Source organism: Zophobas morio, unplaced genomic scaffold (assembly GCF_036711695.1).
Source record: "Zophobas morio isolate AGI-343-1 ecotype UQ-CSIRO unplaced genomic scaffold, CSIRO_AGI_Zmor_V1 ptg000030l, whole genome shotgun sequence".
NCBI lineage: Eukaryota > Metazoa > Arthropoda > Insecta > Coleoptera > Tenebrionidae > Zophobas > Zophobas morio.
Window position 1 is genome coordinate 2,104,070 of NW_026972135.1, and position 20,078 is coordinate 2,124,147.

At 34.5% G+C, this 20,078-nt stretch overlaps 2 protein-coding genes across 2 annotated transcripts; one reads left to right on the forward strand and one right to left on the reverse strand.

Moving 5' to 3' along the window:
• The first annotated feature begins 668 nt into the window (after positions 1–668).
• LOC135137885 (uncharacterized) lies at positions 669–5,498 on the forward strand. The gene is made up of 3 exons (XM_064067656.1): positions 669–961; positions 1,107–1,201; positions 1,315–5,498. The coding sequence occupies exons 2-3, from the start codon at positions 1,133–1,135 to the stop codon at positions 5,281–5,283; spliced, it is 4,038 nt and encodes a 1,345-aa protein (XP_063923726.1). The 5' UTR covers positions 669–961; positions 1,107–1,132; the 3' UTR covers positions 5,284–5,498.
• Positions 5,499–7,993: 2,495 nt separating this feature from the next.
• On the reverse strand, positions 7,994–19,699 carry LOC135137818 (uncharacterized). The gene is made up of 4 exons (XM_064067567.1): positions 19,693–19,699; positions 13,676–13,814; positions 13,432–13,575; positions 7,994–13,381 (listed from the first exon to the last, which is right to left on the reverse strand). Exons 2-4 carry the CDS (start codon positions 13,757–13,759, stop codon positions 8,411–8,413), a joined length of 5,199 nt encoding a protein of 1,732 aa, XP_063923637.1. The 5' UTR covers positions 13,760–13,814; positions 19,693–19,699; the 3' UTR covers positions 7,994–8,410.
• Between the last annotated feature and the right edge of the window lie 379 nt (positions 19,700–20,078).

Consider the following 20,078-nt stretch of genomic DNA (forward strand, 5'->3'; position numbering starts at 1 on the left):
AAAGAGAGGGTGGGTGGGCGGGGCTAGTACTTGCAACGATAAAACTGAACAATATTAAGAGTAGTAACTAGAATGAAGGGGGGGTGGATGGGCGGGGCTATTGTTTGTCTATGAAAAACTCTAGAAAAAAGTTAAACTTAGTTTTATCTGCTCTGAATTAAAGGTGGATTTTATGCAGAAATAAAACTAGTCGCTAGAACGAGAAGAGGGTGGGTGGGCGGGGCTAGTACTTGCAACGATAGGACTGAACAATATTAATATAGTATCGAAAATAAAACACCGATAGCTTTCGAATAATTTTGAAAATTTACAAAAATGGAGAGAAAATTGTTAAAAGAATTCATCCTCGATGACATGGCAAAAATAAACTAAAGAAAATTTTATCAAGATTTGGGGTACTTCATTCAAACACGTGTGTCGTCTTCACCACCTAGATCTTGATGGAGAATTTGCAGTTTGAACTTGATAAAGAGAAAATTTTTATTTACAATGATACAGTGATGTGCGCAAAAATAATAAAGATAAGTAAAGGCTGCAACTGCTGATCTTGAAACCACTGAATTTAGTATATTAACTCATTGCTTTGTACAAGAAATTCCTTGTATAAGACAAAACAAATGCTGTTTTAGAACTTTATCTAAGCAACTTTGTCTAAAACTATTCAGTTAAAGGTAAGAAACAGCTGGAGATGTTTTACTGTAGTACCTATTTCAAGGGCAAGAGATTAGATCAATTTTAAATTTGTACATCCCAAGTGCTTTGATAAAACAACCATCGAATTTCAACGCTGATAACAATCACTAAAACATCAACAGAGTAGGTACAAAAATAGTTTGAAGAAAATAACTCCAGATGTAACAGGTACATTCAAAGTTTAAGTAGCGAAGTTATAGAAAGTAGAGCCTACAAAGTTATAACTTCTTATGAAACATATTAGAAGACAGGAAAGTTAAAAGCTTAGGTGAGTAAAACTAAAATAACATTAAATTAACGCACATTTCATTATTTATTCTTTCGGAAAATGAAACACGATTGTTTTTATTTAATTTTGAGTGTCACTATTCTTGTGAATCCAGTACTAGTAATAAAAACTAATTAATTTTCAGGTTTGCGTATTCCCGTAGTTATCACCATGGAAAGCAAAACCCTACCTTTAGAAGAAAATTTACACCAAGAAGAAAATGCATCTTCGACGAAACAGGTACAGCTTTCTAGTTGTAAATCGAAACAGTAGGTATAAAATAAACAGAGATACCAAACTGTTTTATTTGTTACCTAGGTGTATTTCTTTACATTATTTTTGTTACGTTTTAGAGTTTTCGGAAACGTCCGGGGACCACAGACAAAGGCAAGAAGTACGAAAATATGATAATCGCCAACATCGTACTTCGTATGGTAAGCACCGAAACAGTAAAAAACTTCTACGTTTCGTCGGACGATGCAAATTTTGGAGACTTCGATGATGTAGTCATTGAAGTGGAAACAGATACGGGAATCCAATCAATGGCCGTACAGTTGAAACACAGCAATAAACCAGGAAATTTAGTTACAACACGACTAGCAAGCGAAAAGGGAGACTTCAGCCTCCTTAAATATTTTAAATCGTTCCAAGAGATAAAGGAAAAACCACAACAATTTATTCTGTTCACGAACCTTAAATTCCACACATCTGAAGACACAAAATTTCAACTAGACGGAAAAAAAATTTACTTGAAACCTTATAAAATAGAAATTCCTGATGATAGTTTCAAACTTTCTCAACATATAAACTACTGTTATAAATTTCGAATTGTAGAAGACCAAGGAGAAGTTGATTCAGAACTTCAACAGTTTAAGGAATTTCTTGAATGTTTTAGCCTTTACTCTAATCAACAAAGTCTCGAAGCACTTGAAAATTCAACAGCGAATGATTTCGTGAAGATGTTCTGTTCGAATCTAGAAACGTTCGAAAAATATCTGAAGATTATATGTGAGTGGGACATGCAAGAAGGATCTAAAAACAAGTTAGAAAAGAAGATGATGCAATGTGCAGTTGCACTTTGTGTGTTGTCTCCGTACATCGAAAATTTTACTTCTGGGGAAGTCAACGACAAAGGGAAAATTCTTCGAGAAGCAATTCGTCCATTCGACATTACGCTGTTGGAAAACGTGGAGTGCGATATGAAGAAATGGTTGTGGTGCGACTTGGACAAGAATATTGACATCAAAGAACTAAACAAACTGAGATCATTTTATCGTCTTTCTCCTAATTATATATCTCGGGTAGACGATGTAGACGGAAATGTGTTGGCACAGTTGTTGTGGTTGATCGAGAAACGTCCGCTAATTGTAAAAGAGCACGAAAATATAGAAAAAGCCGTTCAACTTTGTCCTGATGGAAAATTCGTTTTGGTTGGTGAAGGAAAATGGAAAGAATGGATGAGAGGTCGTTCCGTGTTCCAGAACCTGTTGGACTTGAAATCCGAACATAGTGTATATGAAAAAGTGATGCAGAATTTTACCGTTTCCTTGCAAGGGAAAGCAGAGCTTACTCTGACGGAGGCGTGTGGAGGAAATGAAGAATTTTCGAAGAATATTAGTGTAAATAATCTTTTAGAAATGATGGACAGCGCACGTCTCATAGACGGGGTAAAAGAAGTTCTTCCTGATTCTTATATTGAAAGGTATTTGTCGTTAAATGCGATAGACATTAAATATTTAGAACACGTTAGTCATAATACCGTCGTTATTCTAAATTGCGCAGACAGTTTGAACGAAATACAAAAACTTGAAAAAATTAAACTGACAAAGCTCGATGATTATTTAAATAACGCAGAAGATACAACTTCCAATGCTCCAATATTAATTATAAGTAAAAATAAATGTAGCGAATGTGAATTTCAGATGATATGCTCTAAAACACCAGAGTCCAAGATTGTGCATTATTTTAAATTTCTTAAAAATACACATTTAGAATGGGTGCGAAGCAGAGGCGATGTCGGAGAATTACAAAATTATAAATTATCTGAATATTATAAAAAAGAAAATGAGTTTTGGAATTTTGACTTTAGCAACAGGATTAGTTTAGTGTTAGCTGATCCAGGGATGGGTAAAACTGAACTAACAAAAAGCTTAAAAAATAAGTGTTCTTCTAGCTACTGGACAGTAATTATTAGCCCTCAAGACGTTAATTTATTCTTTGAAGAGTTAAAAAATCTTGGCAGAGCAGATTACCTAAATTTATTCCGAACATTCATCTTAGAGAAAAAGTATCACCACCTTAAAAAGCTCGATACAGAATTTTTTAAAATGTGTTTTGAGCAACTTCGTGTTTGTTACGTGTGGGACGCTCTTGATGAAATTTCTCCTGATTATTTGAAAAACGTGCCAGATTTGATTGTTCTGTTATCAAATCAGGGTTTCACACAATGGGCTACTGGTAGAAAACACTTGAAATCTTCGCTTGAAAAAAAATTTAACACCCTTTCGTTGAGTATAAATCAATTCAATGAGCGCGAACAACAAGTTTACATTAGAAAACGTCTCAATCCTATTATTTCATCTGACAATTTAGAAGGTGCCGTTCGAAAAGTTATCTCTAGTTTTGCTTTCATAAAACATATAGACATTTTAGGAATTCCAATTCAGATTTTTATGCTCACAGAAATAGTTGTTCGAAATAACGACAAATATTTAAAATTGGTTGGTGATGGTTGGCGCTTGACCGATTTATATCATCACTTCATTGAAGAAAAATTCAACATTTTCTATCAAAATAAATTGTCTGTGAATGTTCAGGATCCTTTTTTGAAGCGTATGTTTAGCAGAGACAAAGAAAAAATCTTAAACCATTACGAAGAAGTTGCAATTGGCTTGTTATTTCCGAAGCTTTCAAATTTTAATTGTCAAGAAAATATAGACCACACGTCTGACGATTACACATCCATCGGTATTATAACTAGTTTCCAAAATAACAAACCGGTTTTTTTACATAATTCTTTTGCGGAATATTTGGCTGCTTCGTATTTTTCAAAGAATTTTGGGGTTATACCTAAGGAGAAATTTTTTAAACGGAAATTTAACAACGTACGATTTTTCTTTGACATGTTGTTGGCAAAAAAGTCACCACTTCACACTGCAGTCTTGTACAGGAACTTTGACGTCCTGAAAAGAAATAACGAAGAAATATTGGCGTGTAAAGATGCCGGTGGAAGAAGTGTTCTACATTTGATTTGCTCGTGGGGAAAAAGATATTCACGCCTAAAACTAGAGAGTTCTAGAACAAATAAAAAAAAAATTATTTCTTTGCCCAGACAATTGTCTTTTTCGAAAAAGTTACCTAAGATGAGACACACTCTCAATGTCAAGGATAAAGTTTTTAAAGGAGAATTAGAAACGAGGGAATATCTAGACGGGGTGCAACATTTGTTAAAAAAATGTAGTATTTCAGAACCGGATGGACTATTTGAAATGACGCCGTTTTTATTTGCTAAAGTCAGCCAAAGTTTAGGTGCGGAACTGGAATTGTTACAGTCAGGAAAGTTAAACCCATCAGAGCATCTAATGTATAATCAATGTGACAGAATCAATATTTTGTTTTATTCTAGTCGGTTCGGCTATGATGAAGCAATTAAAACTGTTTGTACTAAGGAATTAAAGGGTTATAAGGACGAAGTAAATTTTAGTTGTCAACAGTCTGGTGTCACAGCCCTTATAGTAGCCTCAGCGAACGGGCATCTAGCAACAGTTGAACATTTGTTGCAACTCGGCGCAGAGGTCAATTGTGCTGACAAATCTGGTCAAACGTCGCTTTACGCAGCTTGCTCGAACGGCCACGGAAAAGTTCTTGAATGTTTGGTGAATTCTGGTGCCGATATACATCATAGTGATATTTGTGGTCAGACCTCTCTTCACGTAGCTTCCTCGAACGGCCACGAAAATATAGTCGGACGACTGGTGGATTGCGGAGCCGAAATCAATCGCGCTGACAATGACGGTTTGACACCGCTTCACGTAGCTTCTTCGAAGGGTCACCACAAAGTTGTCGAGTCTTTGGTCAAACGCGGGGCCAAAGTCAATCAGGCTAATAATGATGATCGGACACCGCTTCACCTAGCATGCTTGAACGGCCACGAAATAGTTGTCGAAAGCTTGACAAAATGCGGAGCCGACGTCAATGTTGTTTCTAAGCATGGTTTTACGCCGCTTGATACCGCCATTTTGATGAATCACGGTAAAATAGTCAAGTTTTTGGAAGAAGAATGTGCAATAAAAACTTTAACTTATGACATAGATAATTGTTGATTAGAAATGTTGTACATGGCAAAATTGTCATACTAGACAATTTGGCAAAATCGAATTTTATAATTTTTCCACGAAGCTTGGACAAGAACAAAACAGTTTTGATTGACATAATATTTGAGTATCTGAAGCAAAATGTTTTCCATTTAAAAATAAAATCGTCGAATGCTTTTCATTAGTCGATGAAATAAATAATAGGAGGAAATCGTTTTGATCAAATTCACTTGCTTGTTACAGTTACGTCTTTATTAAGTTCGATTAAGATGATTTTCCTTACCTAGTTCTTCAGTAGTTCTAACGTCGAAAGTTATTTAAATACATTCAATTATGTATATTTATTTATATTTTATAATTCTTTTAGTAGTAGTTGTTTATATAATATTTAGTTTAATTTGTATAATGTATGTAAATATATCTGTGAATTTTCATTGTAATTGCGTTATGTGTTTTCTGTCAATTTTGGTCTTTTTCAGTTTTTCCATTCTTCTAATTTTCGATTCCTCGATTTTTTTTATTTTTCGATTTCTCAATTTTCCGATGTTTCAGTGATAACAATTTCTAAATATTTCGATTTTTCAATTTTTCAAATTTTGACGTTTCTGAATTTCCATTTTGTCGATTTCTCAGTTAATCTATTTTTTGATATTCCCATATTTCGACTCCCCAAAGTTTCGACATTTTAGTTCTTCAATTTTTCGATTTTTCAGGTCTTTGATTTTTCAATTATATTCGATTTTTTAAGTTTGCGATTTTTCGATTTTCCTTTTTTTACTTTTCGATTTCTCAATTTTTCAATCTTTTAATTTCCCAATTTTTGGATATTTGGTTCAATTTTTCGGTTTTTCGATCACTGAAAGCTTTTTAAACATATCGCATTATTGCTAAAAGCAAAAAATAACTACAAAAATTGTGACTAAAAATAGGTTAAAATTATTACAAAATAGAACACAATTTGTTAATTCAGGACGTTTTGTTAGTATCAAACACAATCAATTCTTAGTTAAATAAAAACATAGTTGCATGTCAAAGTCGAGTGAAATCTGTGAAATGTGACATGTTTTTAATAAAAGAATCTAAATAATAACTATTTCCCGCTGAAATTCTGAAATAGAATACATAACACAACAATCTAAAAATAGAGAAATGTGTAGAAAAGCCTTCGGACATCAGATACAAATATTATTATTACCGTGTTTGTGCATGTATGAATGCATTTGTTTTATTTATAAACACAACTAAAACTTTAAAAAAACTAAAATTGATCACACTAAACTTATAGCACACGGTACAAAAAAAAAACTGTAAAAGTCAAATCTACCTGTTTAAGATGATCGTAAACAAGGAAGATCATAACACATTTCATACATTTCTGGAAAAAACGATAATATTTACATCAAAATTGTAAACAGAAATATTAGTTCAATGAAGCAAAATAATTTTAAATAACAGCCCCGCCCACCCACCCTCTCTTTTCTTAGAAGGTATGTCACATGCCAAAATCAGTCTTATATCAAAAGATATTAGCCCCACCACCCACCCACCCTGTTTTTTTAAAAAGTATGTTATTTACCAAAATCAGTTTAATCTTAGCAGATACTAAGCCCGCCCACCCACCCTGTCTTATCTTACAGGTTATCTCATTAGCCAAAATCAGTTTTATCTCAGAAGGTGATGATTGTTTTAATCCTTAGAAACTTAAAACTTGTTTAAAATGGTACATCTTTGCACGGAAATATGGATTTTCCAATTAGGCTCCGCCCCTTAATACATGTACAATTGTACATAGTATTCTTTGAATATACCCGATACTCAAACAAATGTCTTACATGGTAGTTACCTGTAGAGAAATAATACGAATTTTGCATTTAAATTAAAAAAAAATCTCGACAATTAAGAAAAATCATCACAAACGAGAGAGGGTGGGTGGGCGGGGCTTATATTTTGCCTTTTGTTTCTTAGTACACATAGCCATTTTTTCATAACAAAAAACGTAAAACATGTTTAAAATGGTAAATTCTTGTAGACAAATATGGATCTTGCACTTAAGCTCCGCCTCTCGATTTGACGACAAATAAAAAATTCGTCACAATCGAAAATTCAGAACGAGGCGGGTATGGGTGGGGCCTAATCTTTGGCTGTATTTTTTTCTTAAAATACACAGTATTTTTTGAAAAACACGATACTCAAAAATATCTTTTTAATATCTGGTAGAGAAATAAGAATTTTGCAGTTAAGCTTTGTCCCGTTGGCTCACGACGAATAAAAAAGTCATCACAATTGAGATAGGGCGGGTGGGCGGGGCTTATATTTTACCTTCTTTTCTTAATACGCATAGCCATCTTTTCATAACAAGAAACTCAAAACCTGGTTAAAATGGTTTTGGCAAGGAAACATGGATTTTGCAATTATGGGGCGGGGCCTAATTGCAAAATCGATATTTTCTTATACAAATTTTCCATTTTAAACATGTTTTAAAAAAGACGAAATGCGCTTAGAGTCGACATTGGCCTAAGCGCGCTCCGGTCTGTGGATCAAACAAGTTCTCATGCAAGTACTGTTTTTATTTACTTTCCCTTACACAGAAAGTAAAAAAAGTATTTAACTACTTCTTAACTACACTAACTACGTAGTTAAAAATGTAGCATCAATTATAATTGATAATAATTATTATACATTTGATAAAAGTAGTAAGTTGTTAAAGTTAACAACACTGTTTACACATTGTTTAAAGTCATTTATTGATATTTTTAATCGGTACAATGATTTTAGGTACAGCGGTACAATGATTTTAGCCACTCTCGGACCTTTAGTGTGGACTTTCATGAACTGCTAAAACTGGCGCCACTTAGAGTAAAACCCTTCTTTCACTGTTTACATTTTATTCTATTAGGGCGTGAAGATGAAGCAAAGGTGATAATGCGCCACAAAATTATAATCTTGCATCTGAACACTGTTGTGGAAAATTTAGAGCTGGTTGTTGATAACACAAATTTGTTTCGAATAAATTTTCAACAAAACTTTGTTCAACAAGTGGTAGATGTTTCAAAGGCAAGCCACATTAAGTCACTCTTGGTCAATAATAAAATATTCGAGATTTTGTCTTTCCCCATTGTGAGGAGTTAAGGTCTTGTCACCCTCTATTACTGACCTCTCTGTACTTCACCAACATTTCAACTACTTCTTGGTGCCCATTTTCAAAAGCCACCTGCTCCACTGTCTGACCGGATTCATTCCTGACATTAACATCAGCCCCCAGTTCCACTAAACACTCCACCACGTTTCTGTGGCCCTTTTCAGAAGCTCCATAAAGTGGTGTCTGCTCAAACTTGTCCCTAAAATTAACATCCGCTCCGAATTTCACCAGAAACTGAACGATTTTTTCGAAGCCATACTCCGACGCGACATAAAGTGGCGTCCGACCATACATATCAGGGTAATTGATATCAGCTCCGTACTTAACCAGACACCGAACAGCTTTTTCGTGGCCTTGGTGCGAAGCTACCAGGAGTGATGTTCGACCATAATTATCCGGACGATTGATTTCGGCGCATAGTTTCAGCAACACTTCAATAGTTTGTTCGTGGCCGTTACACGAAGCTATGTAAAGTGGCATACGGCCATTTTGGTTAGCGCCATTGACTTCTGCACCTGATTTAACTAAAAACTGGACGATCTTTTTGTGGCCGTTTTCACAAGCTGCGAAAAGAGGTGTCTGGGCGAATTTGTCTTTGGTGTTAACACTTGCCCCGGATGCCACTAAATATTCCACGGTGGGTTCCCGGCCGTACTCTGACGCAACGTAAAGTGGCGTCCGGCCTATTTGGTCAGCGTGGTTGATTTCGGCCCCTAGTAGAACTAGATATTCGACGATGGTGAGGTGGCCGTGACAAGCAGCCTGTTGAAGAGGTGTCCGGCTGAAATCACTAGGAGAGTCAATAGTGGCCCCCCACTCCACCAAACAGCGAACATTCCCTTCGTGACCGTTTTCAGCTGCTGCGTAAATAGCTGTCTGGTCATAATTATCCTTACCATCAACATCTGCCCCCAGTTCCACTAAATACCGAACAGTTCTCTCCTGGCCATACTCAGAAGCCACGTAAAGTGGCGTCCGACCATACCTATCACGGTGGTTTATCTCACCCCCGAATCTCACCAACCACTCCACAACTTCCTGGTGCCCATGACAAGCCGCCTGCTGGAGCGGCGTCCGCCCATAATTACTAGCACTATCAACCACAGCCCCTGATTTCAGCAAAATCCGAACATTTCCTTCGTGGCCGTTTTCAGCAGCTGCGTAGAGAGCGGTCTGGTCGTAGTTGTCTCGACCATTAACATCTGCCCCTAGTTTGACTAAGTACCGAACAACCCTTTCGTGCCCGTATTCCGCAGCTACGTAAAGTGGCACCCGACCATACATATCTGGTTTTGATATTTCGGCCCCGGATTCCACTAAACATTTCACAGTCTTTGTATAGCCATAAAGCGCAGCCGGGAGGAGTGGCGTCCTGCCATAATTATCAGCACGATTTACTGCCGCCCCAGATTTCACTAACACCTCCACGGTTCTTTTGTAGCCGTAGCAAGCCGCAATGTAAAGTGGCGTCCTGCCCTCTTCGTTACAAAGGTCGACTTCAGCTCCCAGTGTTACTAAGCATTGGACTGTTTTTTCGTGACCGTTCCTAGAAGCTACATGGAGAGGGGTGCGACCGTTTTTATCACACCGGTTGACTTCTACTCCACAGGTCACCAAGTACTCGACGATCTTGTCGTACCCTTTTTTACACGCTATCATTAAAAGCCGACGTGCAAAACCCTCACTAATCGAACCTTTTTCTTTGGAAAAAAATACTTGGAGGAGATCGTCACACCCACGCAAAACTGAGTAGTACAAAATATTAATTGAGTCAAGTTTGTTATGCGTCTGCTTCAAAGAAAGTTCCTGCGTCTGTAATATCTTCATTTCCGCACCCAAACTCTCACTTTCTCGAGCGTACAGTAATGGGGTCATTTCCATGAGTGTATCCTCCTTGGAAACGTCACACTTCTCCAACAAAAACATCACCGCCTTAAAATATTCCGGGGTGTCAATTCCATTAACAGTAGTTTTGTCTTGGATCAAAAAGCGTCCGCTATCTTGCACCACTTCCAATCGAGGATGTTTCTGCCCATACGAGCATATCAGATGCAAGGCGCTTCGTCCAGCTGCGTCCTTCCGTGTCAATTTTTCGTCGTCGAGGGTTTCCAGAAGCTCGAATTTTTTATAAAGGACTGCAATATGAGCTGGGGAGTCCTTGGCCAACAATAAGTCGAAGAAAAAACGCATGTTGGTGTATTTGTCGCTGAAGAATGTGTCAAAAGGGATGTGGTCAAAATTTTTGGAAAAGTACGAAGCGACGAAATATTCGGCGAAAGAAACGTGGAGGAACTGGGGCATGTTGTTTTCGAATTTGGTGATAAGGCCTACAGGAGGATCTTCAAACAGGTTGGCACTACTTCGGCAGTCAATGTTTAATTGGTCTAGAATGTCTTCAGGGAAAATCACCTTGAGTGCGAGTTTTTCGTAGTGTCTGAGTGTTTCGTTGGTTTTATCTGAGAGTAGACGTTTCAGAAAAGGTTGCTGCTGGTCTTCAGGGACCTCGTTTCTATAGAAAATGGCAAACTTTTGCTGGATAAAGTAGTGGTATAAATCGGTTAGGAGAAATTCGTTGGTGAACAACTCGTGGTTCAGTTTGGTATTGTTCTGACGAACTATTTCCGTCAGCATGAATATCTGAAGCGGAACCCCTAAAATATCTTCATGTTTGATAAAGGCAAACGTGGTTTTGATATTTTTGATAGTCGCTTCTATGATTTGATCTGGAACGAAAGACACCAGACGCTTTCTAATGTAGTCTTCCTGCTCCGACTCACTAAACTGGCTTATACTAACTGACACCACGCTAAACTCGTTCTCCAGAAAAGATCTCAAGTGCTGCCTACTGGTAATCCACTGGATGAACCCCATCTCCGAAAGTGTGACAATTACCTTTGAAAGATCACCCAAATGTTCACCCAAAAATTCATCCAGACCATCCCAAATGTAGACTACGAGCTTTCGCTCTAAACACAATTTGAAAAACTCACGATCCATCTGTCCATAACAAGCGAATTTTTGGTTGAAAATGAACCTCTGAAACGAACTTGTTAAATCAGTCTGACCCAGTTCTAAATTTTCGAAAAACGCGTTAACGTCCTTGGGGCTAACCGTCACCGTCAGATACTCAGAAGCACACTTGTTTTTCAGACTTTTCACCAACTCGGTTTTCCCCATTCCGGGGTCAGCCGTAATAAGCCGAATTTTGTTGTCATCGCAAGACCAAAATTCGTTTTCGTTTAGAAAATCGTCAAAAATTTTGAAATTGTCAATGTCGCAGACGTCACCTTTGCTTCGAATCCAGGCCAAATTCCCGGTGGAAAGCAACTTGAAAAAGTGGATGGCTTTGATTAGTTTGAAGTTTGAAGCTTTCTGGCACACTTTTTGGAATTCAGAATGGGTGAATTCGTTTCTGCTGATGTAAATTTTGGGTTTGGATAGGTTCGGTTTTGGGTTATTTAGGAAATTGGAGATGTCTTCGGTGTGTGCTAAAACGTGTTTTTTGTGGTCCATTTTTCCAAAATTGCGCCCACAGTTCACAATAATGAGGGTCGTGTGAGAAGCGTTCTCCAAAAATTTGATGTCGATGGTGTTTCGGGTGAAATTGCGCTCTACGTAAGGATCCACAAGGTTTTCTTTGTCTCCGTTGATGTAGCACGGACCGTGAAGCATTTGGGTTAGATTGGTTGTGGACACGTGGATTAGAAATTCTTTGTTGTTTCCAAATGCAGCTTCTAGACTTAGGTCTTCTTTTCCTTGCAACGAAACGGTGAAAGTTTGCATTATTTTTTCATATAGGATGACATTCGTTGTCAAGTTGGATAAGTTCTGGAAAACCGAGCGGCCTTTCATGCATTCTTTCGTCTCATCATTGTCAACTACCAAGACAAATTTTTGATGACGGCATAGTTGGATTGCTTTATGAACACTTGAATTTTCTCTCAGTATTAACGGACTCTGATCCATCAACCATAGCAGTTGTGCCAAAATAAGTCCGTCCAAATTTTTAACGTCTTGTATATATTCGCAAGGAAAGCAGTATTTTTTTCGTAGTTTGTTGACTACGTGGAGATTGTTAGTGTCAAAATCGCCCCACAACTCTTTAACTACTTTGCTTCCATTTTCTTCCACTAGAGTGATATCAAAATAAGAAATAGCCTGTCTCAAAATCTTCATTTTGTCGTTGACTAAACCAACATACAGAGGTTCGATTTGGGGACCAACCAAAAGCAAAGTTATGGCACGCTCCATCCACTCTTTATTGAGTTTGTCCTTCTTCCCTTTCTGGGTGTTCCACTCCGTGATAACTCTGACGTACTTTTGAAACGTATCTTTATTGGAAGAAAAAGCTTCAGTGAATTCCTTGAACGTTGATGTTTCGAGTGCGACAACATTTTTTTGATCAGTGTGAAGACAAAACTTTCCAAAAAAGGCTTTGTAGGCTTCAAACTTCACCGGATTTTGCCTAGTCCATTCCCCCTCCACTACTTCAAACTTATAGTAGTAGTCAACACCGTCAGAAAATTTTAAACCTCCTTCTGGAATAGTCAATCTCAATGACTTTATGTCAAAATCCTCTCCCTCTAGCTGAAATTTTGTCTCCTCTGAAGCTACAAATTTGAGGTTAGTGAACAACAAGAATTCTTGTGCTCTACTATGGATGTTTTGGAAGGACTCAAAATATTTTCGTATACCAAAATTTGCCTTTTCGTTTTTGGTTTTTAGGTGTTGGATGGATAATAATTTTTCTTGTTCGCTGTGTTTCAGCTGAATGGCTTTTGTTTCGATTTTGCTCCCTGTGTGCAATTCGATGACGACGTCATCAAATGCGCCGAAGTCGTCGTCGTTGGACGAGATGTAGAAGTCGGTTATTGTGGGGTTGCTGAGCAACGAAAGGATGACGTTGGCGATTACGATATTCTCGAAATCTTTGCCTCGATCGGTGGTACCGCTTCTTTTGAGGAAGGTCTGAAAATTTTGGAATGAATTATTAGGTTTATTTTTTGGGTAGAATTTACCTTTGTTGATTCGTATGCAGCTTCAGTTTTTTCTTCACCTGGGAGCGGTTCTTGTTCTGAGTTTTGGGCTGGAATTTCTAGTGATTTTTCGAGTTGGATAATTTTAGCAGCATTAAGTAGTTGTGTTTTTGGGACAAAGTTTTCCTGAAAATCGATAATAATTATATTAAAGAGTCTAAAAGTTGTCACAATTTCTGATAAGATATCTTAATTAATTTAATTTAACTTTTAAAAACTGTCGCACCTCTGGTAATATTGAAGTATCTTGTTCAATCTGAAGGGTAGATGGTAATCTTTCAGTTTCTTCTGTCTCCGAGCTCCCATCCATAACGTTATGGTTGGCAAGTCGCTGATAAAAACATCTGCAGAAATTTTTATGAAAGCTAATAAATTTAATATTTTTGAGGTTTTAAAACAAATGTTTTTTATAAACACTTAAATATAGAGAAAGGAAAGTAAAATGGAACAAAATCAGAACATGTTTATTTTTAAAAATCGAAAAATTGAGAAATCAAAAATCTGAAAAATGAAAAATTAGAAAATAGAAGAGAAATCGAGAAAACGAAAAATTGTGAAATTGAAAAATCGAAAAATCGAAACATCAAAAAACCGAGAAAATTGAAAAATTCAAAGATCTAAAATTTTAAAATAGGGAAATTAAAAAACCGAAAAATTGAAAAATTTTAAAACTGAAATCACGAAAACTTGGAAATCGAAAAATTGCAACTTCGAAACAAAGGAAAATTGTAAAATCGAAAAATCAAAATGCCGAAAAATCGAAAAATCGAGAAATCGACATTTCGAAAAATTTAAAGGTTTAAAATTTGAAAAATTGAAATAGGTACCGAAAAACTGGTAAACTGTGAAATCGAATTAAAAAATCGAAAGCCGAAAAACCGAGAAATTGAAAAATCGGAACATCGAAAAGTTGAAAAACTGAAATATCGGGAAATCGTAACCTCAAAAAATCGAGAAATCGAAATATCGAACTCACGATAAATCGAGAAATGGAAAAATTGAAAAATCGAAACATGGAAAAATCGAAACCCGAACTAAAACCGAAAAATCGAAATATCGAAAAATCGGAAATTTAAAAATTCAAAAAATGGAAAAATAGAAGAACAGAAGAAGAAAATTTTAAAAATTCAAAAATTAAAATGGGTTTTTACTTCCCGAGCGTAAGCAAAGGAAGTATTGTAATCGAGTCCGTCGGCCGACTCTCTACTTTTACGTTTTCTCGATCTTTCATGACCCCTAGAAGACGAAGAAATAGGTCTCCCATTTCCGTCTGTCTGTCCGTCTGTCCGTCTGTCCGTCTGTCCGTCTGTCCGTCTGTCCGTCTGTCCGTCCGTCTGTCCGTCTGTCCGTCTGTTGTCACGGATTTTTATTAGACAGATAATCTCCGAAAGTACTCGACCGATTGTTGTGAAATTTTGTACTTATATTAAGAATATCATGTAGATGGTAAAACGCTAACCAAAATTTGTCGAATCATCCCCACCACTAAAGCGATGACGTCACTTCAAAATTGTACATAGTAAATGGGTTTTCAATTGTATAAAATAACATAGTCCTACACATGTAGTTTACAACTCTGAATCGACTTTTCACCCGAAACGTCCAGATTTTTGGAAAAAAAATCAAAATTATAAAACAACATTTTGAAATTTAATTTTTAATCTGCTAACCAGAATGCTTTGAAATGTTGCAGATGTTTTAAGGCTATAAAGAGCATCATAAATCTTTAGTCAAAAAATATTTGCTTATCCCCTCCAAAAACTTGATGACGTCAGCTCAAAAGTTTGTGGAATAAATCATATCTAAAATGTACAAAATATGATGAGTCTGTACTTGTGAACTATCACTCCATTAATATTTTTTGGATTTGCATATACAGGGTGACTCAAAAAAATTAATGAATGCGTAAATATATTTTATTGATTTAATCAGGAACTACAAAACCGAATGCTCTGAAATCTTGCAGATGTTTTAAGGTCATAAAGAGCATAATAAATGTTTAGTCAAAATATATTTGCTTATCCCCTCCAAACACTTGATGACGTCAGCTCGAAAGTTTGCCGAATAAATCATATCTAAAATGTACAAAATATGATGAGCCTGTACTTGTCATTTATCACTCCATTCATATTTTTTGGATTTGCATATACAGAGTGACTCAAAAAAATTAATGAATGCGTAAATTTATTTTATTGATTTAATCAGGAACTACAAAACCGAATGCTTTGAAATCTTGCAGATGTTTTAAGGTTATAAAGAGCATAATAAATTTTTAGTCAAAATATATTTGGTTATCTTCTACAAAAAACTGATGACGTCAGCTCAAAAGTTTTCCGAATAAATCGTATCTAAAATGTACAAAATATGATGAGTCTGTACTTGTGATTTATCATTCCATTCATATTTTTGGATTTGCATATGCAGGGTGACTCAAAAAAATTAATGAAGGCGTGAATTTATTTTATCGATTTAATCAGGAATTACAAAACCGAATGCTTTGAAATCTTGGGAATATTTTAAAGTTATTATAAGCATGGTAAACTTTTGTTCAAAATGTATTTGTTCATCCCTCCTAAAAAAATTGATGACGTCACCCTTAAATTTTGCTGAATAAATCCTATCTAAAATGCAAAAAATACGATGAGTTTGTACTTGTGATTTATCATTCCATTCATATTTTTTAGATTTTCTTAAGAGGTGGTTCAAAAAAATTAATGAAGTCAATTTATTTTATTGATTAAATTAAAGGCAACACTTATTATTAGTATTACACCCCAACCAACCCAATTTGGTAGACACAAAATTTGTTAAAGGAAAAACTCGGTTGAAACATAAGGGTAGCACGCTTATTTACATCGACTTTAACATTACAGACCTGCATTTGTTTTATGCGTTCACTTGATTCCGCGAATGTGAAATAGACATGTTTATAATCAACCAATTGTGAATTTCACCGTCAAGAATTAAAATAAAACCCAATGTTTTATATAATAAGCGGAAGTCGAAGCAATAAAACCGACGGTCGTTTTGTTTACAGTTTCTGTGTTTGGCTCTCACGTATGCTGTTACGCCTGTCATCTTAAATTAACAATGTTTATACATACACGATTTTCAGTTGCCTCTGATACGTAGGTATACGTGAGTAAATTGTTTCGTTATTTTATTGATTATTACAAATCAATATTCAAACGACCCAATTCATTTTCCCGAAAATTTGAGAATATAATAATTTTATTCTTAGTATTACACTACATCTATCCCAACTGATATACGTGTCCTTGCAAAAATGTTGATGACGTCATCGCAATTTTTTTTTAAATTCCCACTACAAAAATGTAATGAGAAAAAAAACACAATAGGCATGCAGTCGTCAAGTTTCCGACAGCGAGGGAAGTACTGTCTAAACTCTTTAGACCAATTTTTTACATGAAAAATCGTGAAATCGAAATCCTGAAAATCTAAAATTTAACAATGGAAAAATTAAAATCGAAAAAGTAAATAATCGACGATTCGAAAAATCGAAAAGACGAAAAATTGGAAAACTGAAGAATCGAAATATTGAAAAATCCCAAAAATGATATATCGAAGAATTGGAAAATGGGAAATGAAAAATGAAGAATTGAAAAATTGAAAAATTCCAAAATGGAAACATCGAAAAATTTCGAAATCGAAAAATTAAAAATTTAAAAACCGGAAATCGAACATCAAAAATTTAAAAAACCGCAAAAAATGAAAAATCGGAAAATTGATAAATTTCAAAACTGCAATCACGCAAAAATTGGAAATCTAAAAACTGACACTTTGGAACATCGAAAAAATGTATAATCGCAAAATAAAAATTCGGAAAAGTTGAAATATCGAAAAATTTTAAAAACTCAGAAATCGTATAATCGAAAAATCAAAACATCGAAAAATTCATAAACTGAAACATCGGGAAATCGTAACCTCATAAGTTAGAGAAATGGAAAAACTGGAAAATCGAAAAATTTAAATACCGAAAAATTGACGAATCGAAAGAGGGAGAAATAAAAATATCAAAATCCTGAAAAATCTAAAATTAAAAAATTTGAAAAATGGAAAAACTGGAAAATCGAGGAATCGACATCTCGAAAATTCTAAAATTTTAAAAACTGAAAAATTAAAATAACAACAAACTGAAAAATCGTGAAATCGAATAAATAATCGAAAAAGTAAAAAAAGACTTCGAAAAGTCGAAAAGCCAGAAAATCGGAAAATTAAAGGACTGAAATACTGAAAAATCCTCAAACTGATATCTCCAAAAAATGGAAAATGCAAGGAAAATTGAAGAATTGAAAAATTGAAAAATACCAAATCGGAAACATCGAAAAATTGGAAAATGGAAAATGAAAAATGAAGAATTGAAGAATTGAAAAATTCCAGAATGGAAGCATCGAAAAATTGGAAAATAGAAAATGAAAAATGAAGAATTGAAGAATTGAAAAATTCCAAAATGGAAGCATCGAAAAATTTCGAAATCGAAAAATTAAAAAGCCAAGAAATCCAAAAATCAAAAAATCAAAAATTTAAAAACTCTAAAAATTGAACTTCACGTTTTGAAGTCGGAAAATCTAGAATTTAAAGCAATTGAAAAATTAAAATATCGAAAATTGAAAAATCGAGAAATCAATAGATCAAAAAACCAAGAAAATTTAAAAATAGGAAAATTGAAAAATCGAAATGTCACAAAATCGAAAAACCGGAAATCGAACATCAAAGATTTAAAAAACCGGAAAAAATGAAAAATTGGAAAATCGATAAATTTCAAAACTGCTGTCACGAAAAATTGGAAATCTAAAAACTGACACTTTGGAACATCGAAAAAATGTATAATCGCAAAATAAAAATTCGGAAAAGTTGAAATATCGAAAAAAATTTAAAAACTCAGAAATCGTATAATCGAAAAATCAAAACATCGAAAAATTCATAAATTGAAACATCGGGAAATCGTAACCTCAAAAGTTAGAGAAATGGAAAAACTGGAAAATCGAAAAATTTAAATACCGAAAAATTGACGAATCGAAAGAGGGAGAAATAAAAATATCAAAATCCTGAAAAATCTAAAATTAAAAAATTTGAAAAATAGAAAAACTGGAAAATCGAGGAATCGACATCTCGAAAATTCTAAAATTTCAAAAACTGAAAAATTAAAATAACAACAAACTGAAAAATCGTGAAATCGAATAAATAATCGAAAAAGTAAAAAAAGACTTCGAAAAGTCGAAAAGCCAGAAAATCGGAAAATTAAAGGACTGAAATACTGAAAAATCCTCAAACTGATATCTCCAAAAAATGCAAAATGCAAGGAAAATTGAAGAATTGAAAAATTGAAAAATACCAAATCGGAAACATCGAAAAATTAAAAAATCGAGAAATCAAAAAGTCAAAAAATCGAAAAATTGAAAAATCAAAAACCTGAAAAATCGAAAAATTGAAGAATTGAAAAATCCAGAAATTGAATAACTGAAGTGTTGAAAAATTGAGGAAACGGCAACTTGAAAAATCGAGAAACTATAAATCAAAATGTCGAATTATTTTAAAAATCGTAAATCTGAGATGTCAAGTAATCGAAAAATTAAAAAATCGTAAAACTGAAAAATTGTAGAATTTAAAATTTCGAAAAATTGGAGAATAGACATATCGGAGATGTGAAAAATAGAAACGTCGAGAAATAAGAGGAACCGATAAGAAAGGTAAAGAATTTAGTTTAAACTAAGAAACAAGCGAGTGAGAAGACAAGAAGAAGAAGAAGAAGAGGAACAAGAAGAAGAAAAAAGTGAAGAAAGATAACACTATGATTACAAAAAGTAAAAGTAGTGGTGAAAGAAAAAAATTTAATGGAAAAGATATTGTTCAACAAAAAAACAGAAAACGCAAAGATCACAGAATAAAAATATTTCTCATTTTTACACAGAATTTAACATATAATCTAAGATATCAATTCAATCGTTGTTATCTTTAACATTTTATTTTAAACAAACAATGATAAACATTATCGAGTTATCGTTTACTATGAATAATAATAATAATGTTGTATGTCTAAATTTTTAGAATAAACGGATAAAGTATCCATTTCGCACTTTGACTGGTGGTGATAATTGCCTGCTAGTGTAAATTTTCATGGTCGTGCGAAATGAATACACGTGTGGATGCAAAATGCGCTATTTCGTATGAAAGAAGGAATTCACCATAATGTTGATAACTACTTATATTAATTTTACTTACCTGTGGTTGGATGTTTGTGGCGGAAATTTTAAATATATGTAACAACAAAAATATTTTCTGTAATCACACTACACCTACAACGAAAACACGAAACAGTTTTCGCATCAGATAATGACGATAAATAAATGATAATTAAAATAATGCGGCCAACTTCTTTTTTATATCATATCATACTTGTCTAGATATCTTATCTCATCTAACTTTCAATATGTAGTGGCAGAATTTCATATACTTGGTCTTCAATATTTCAGAAATTTTGAACATTTCGGCCACCAGTTCTGTTTTTATTTTTTTCTTAAACTACACAACATCATGGTTTCTTTCTAAATAGTCTAATACATTTATTATAACAGTAGTAAAACCGAGTAAAGCGTTAAATAAACCAA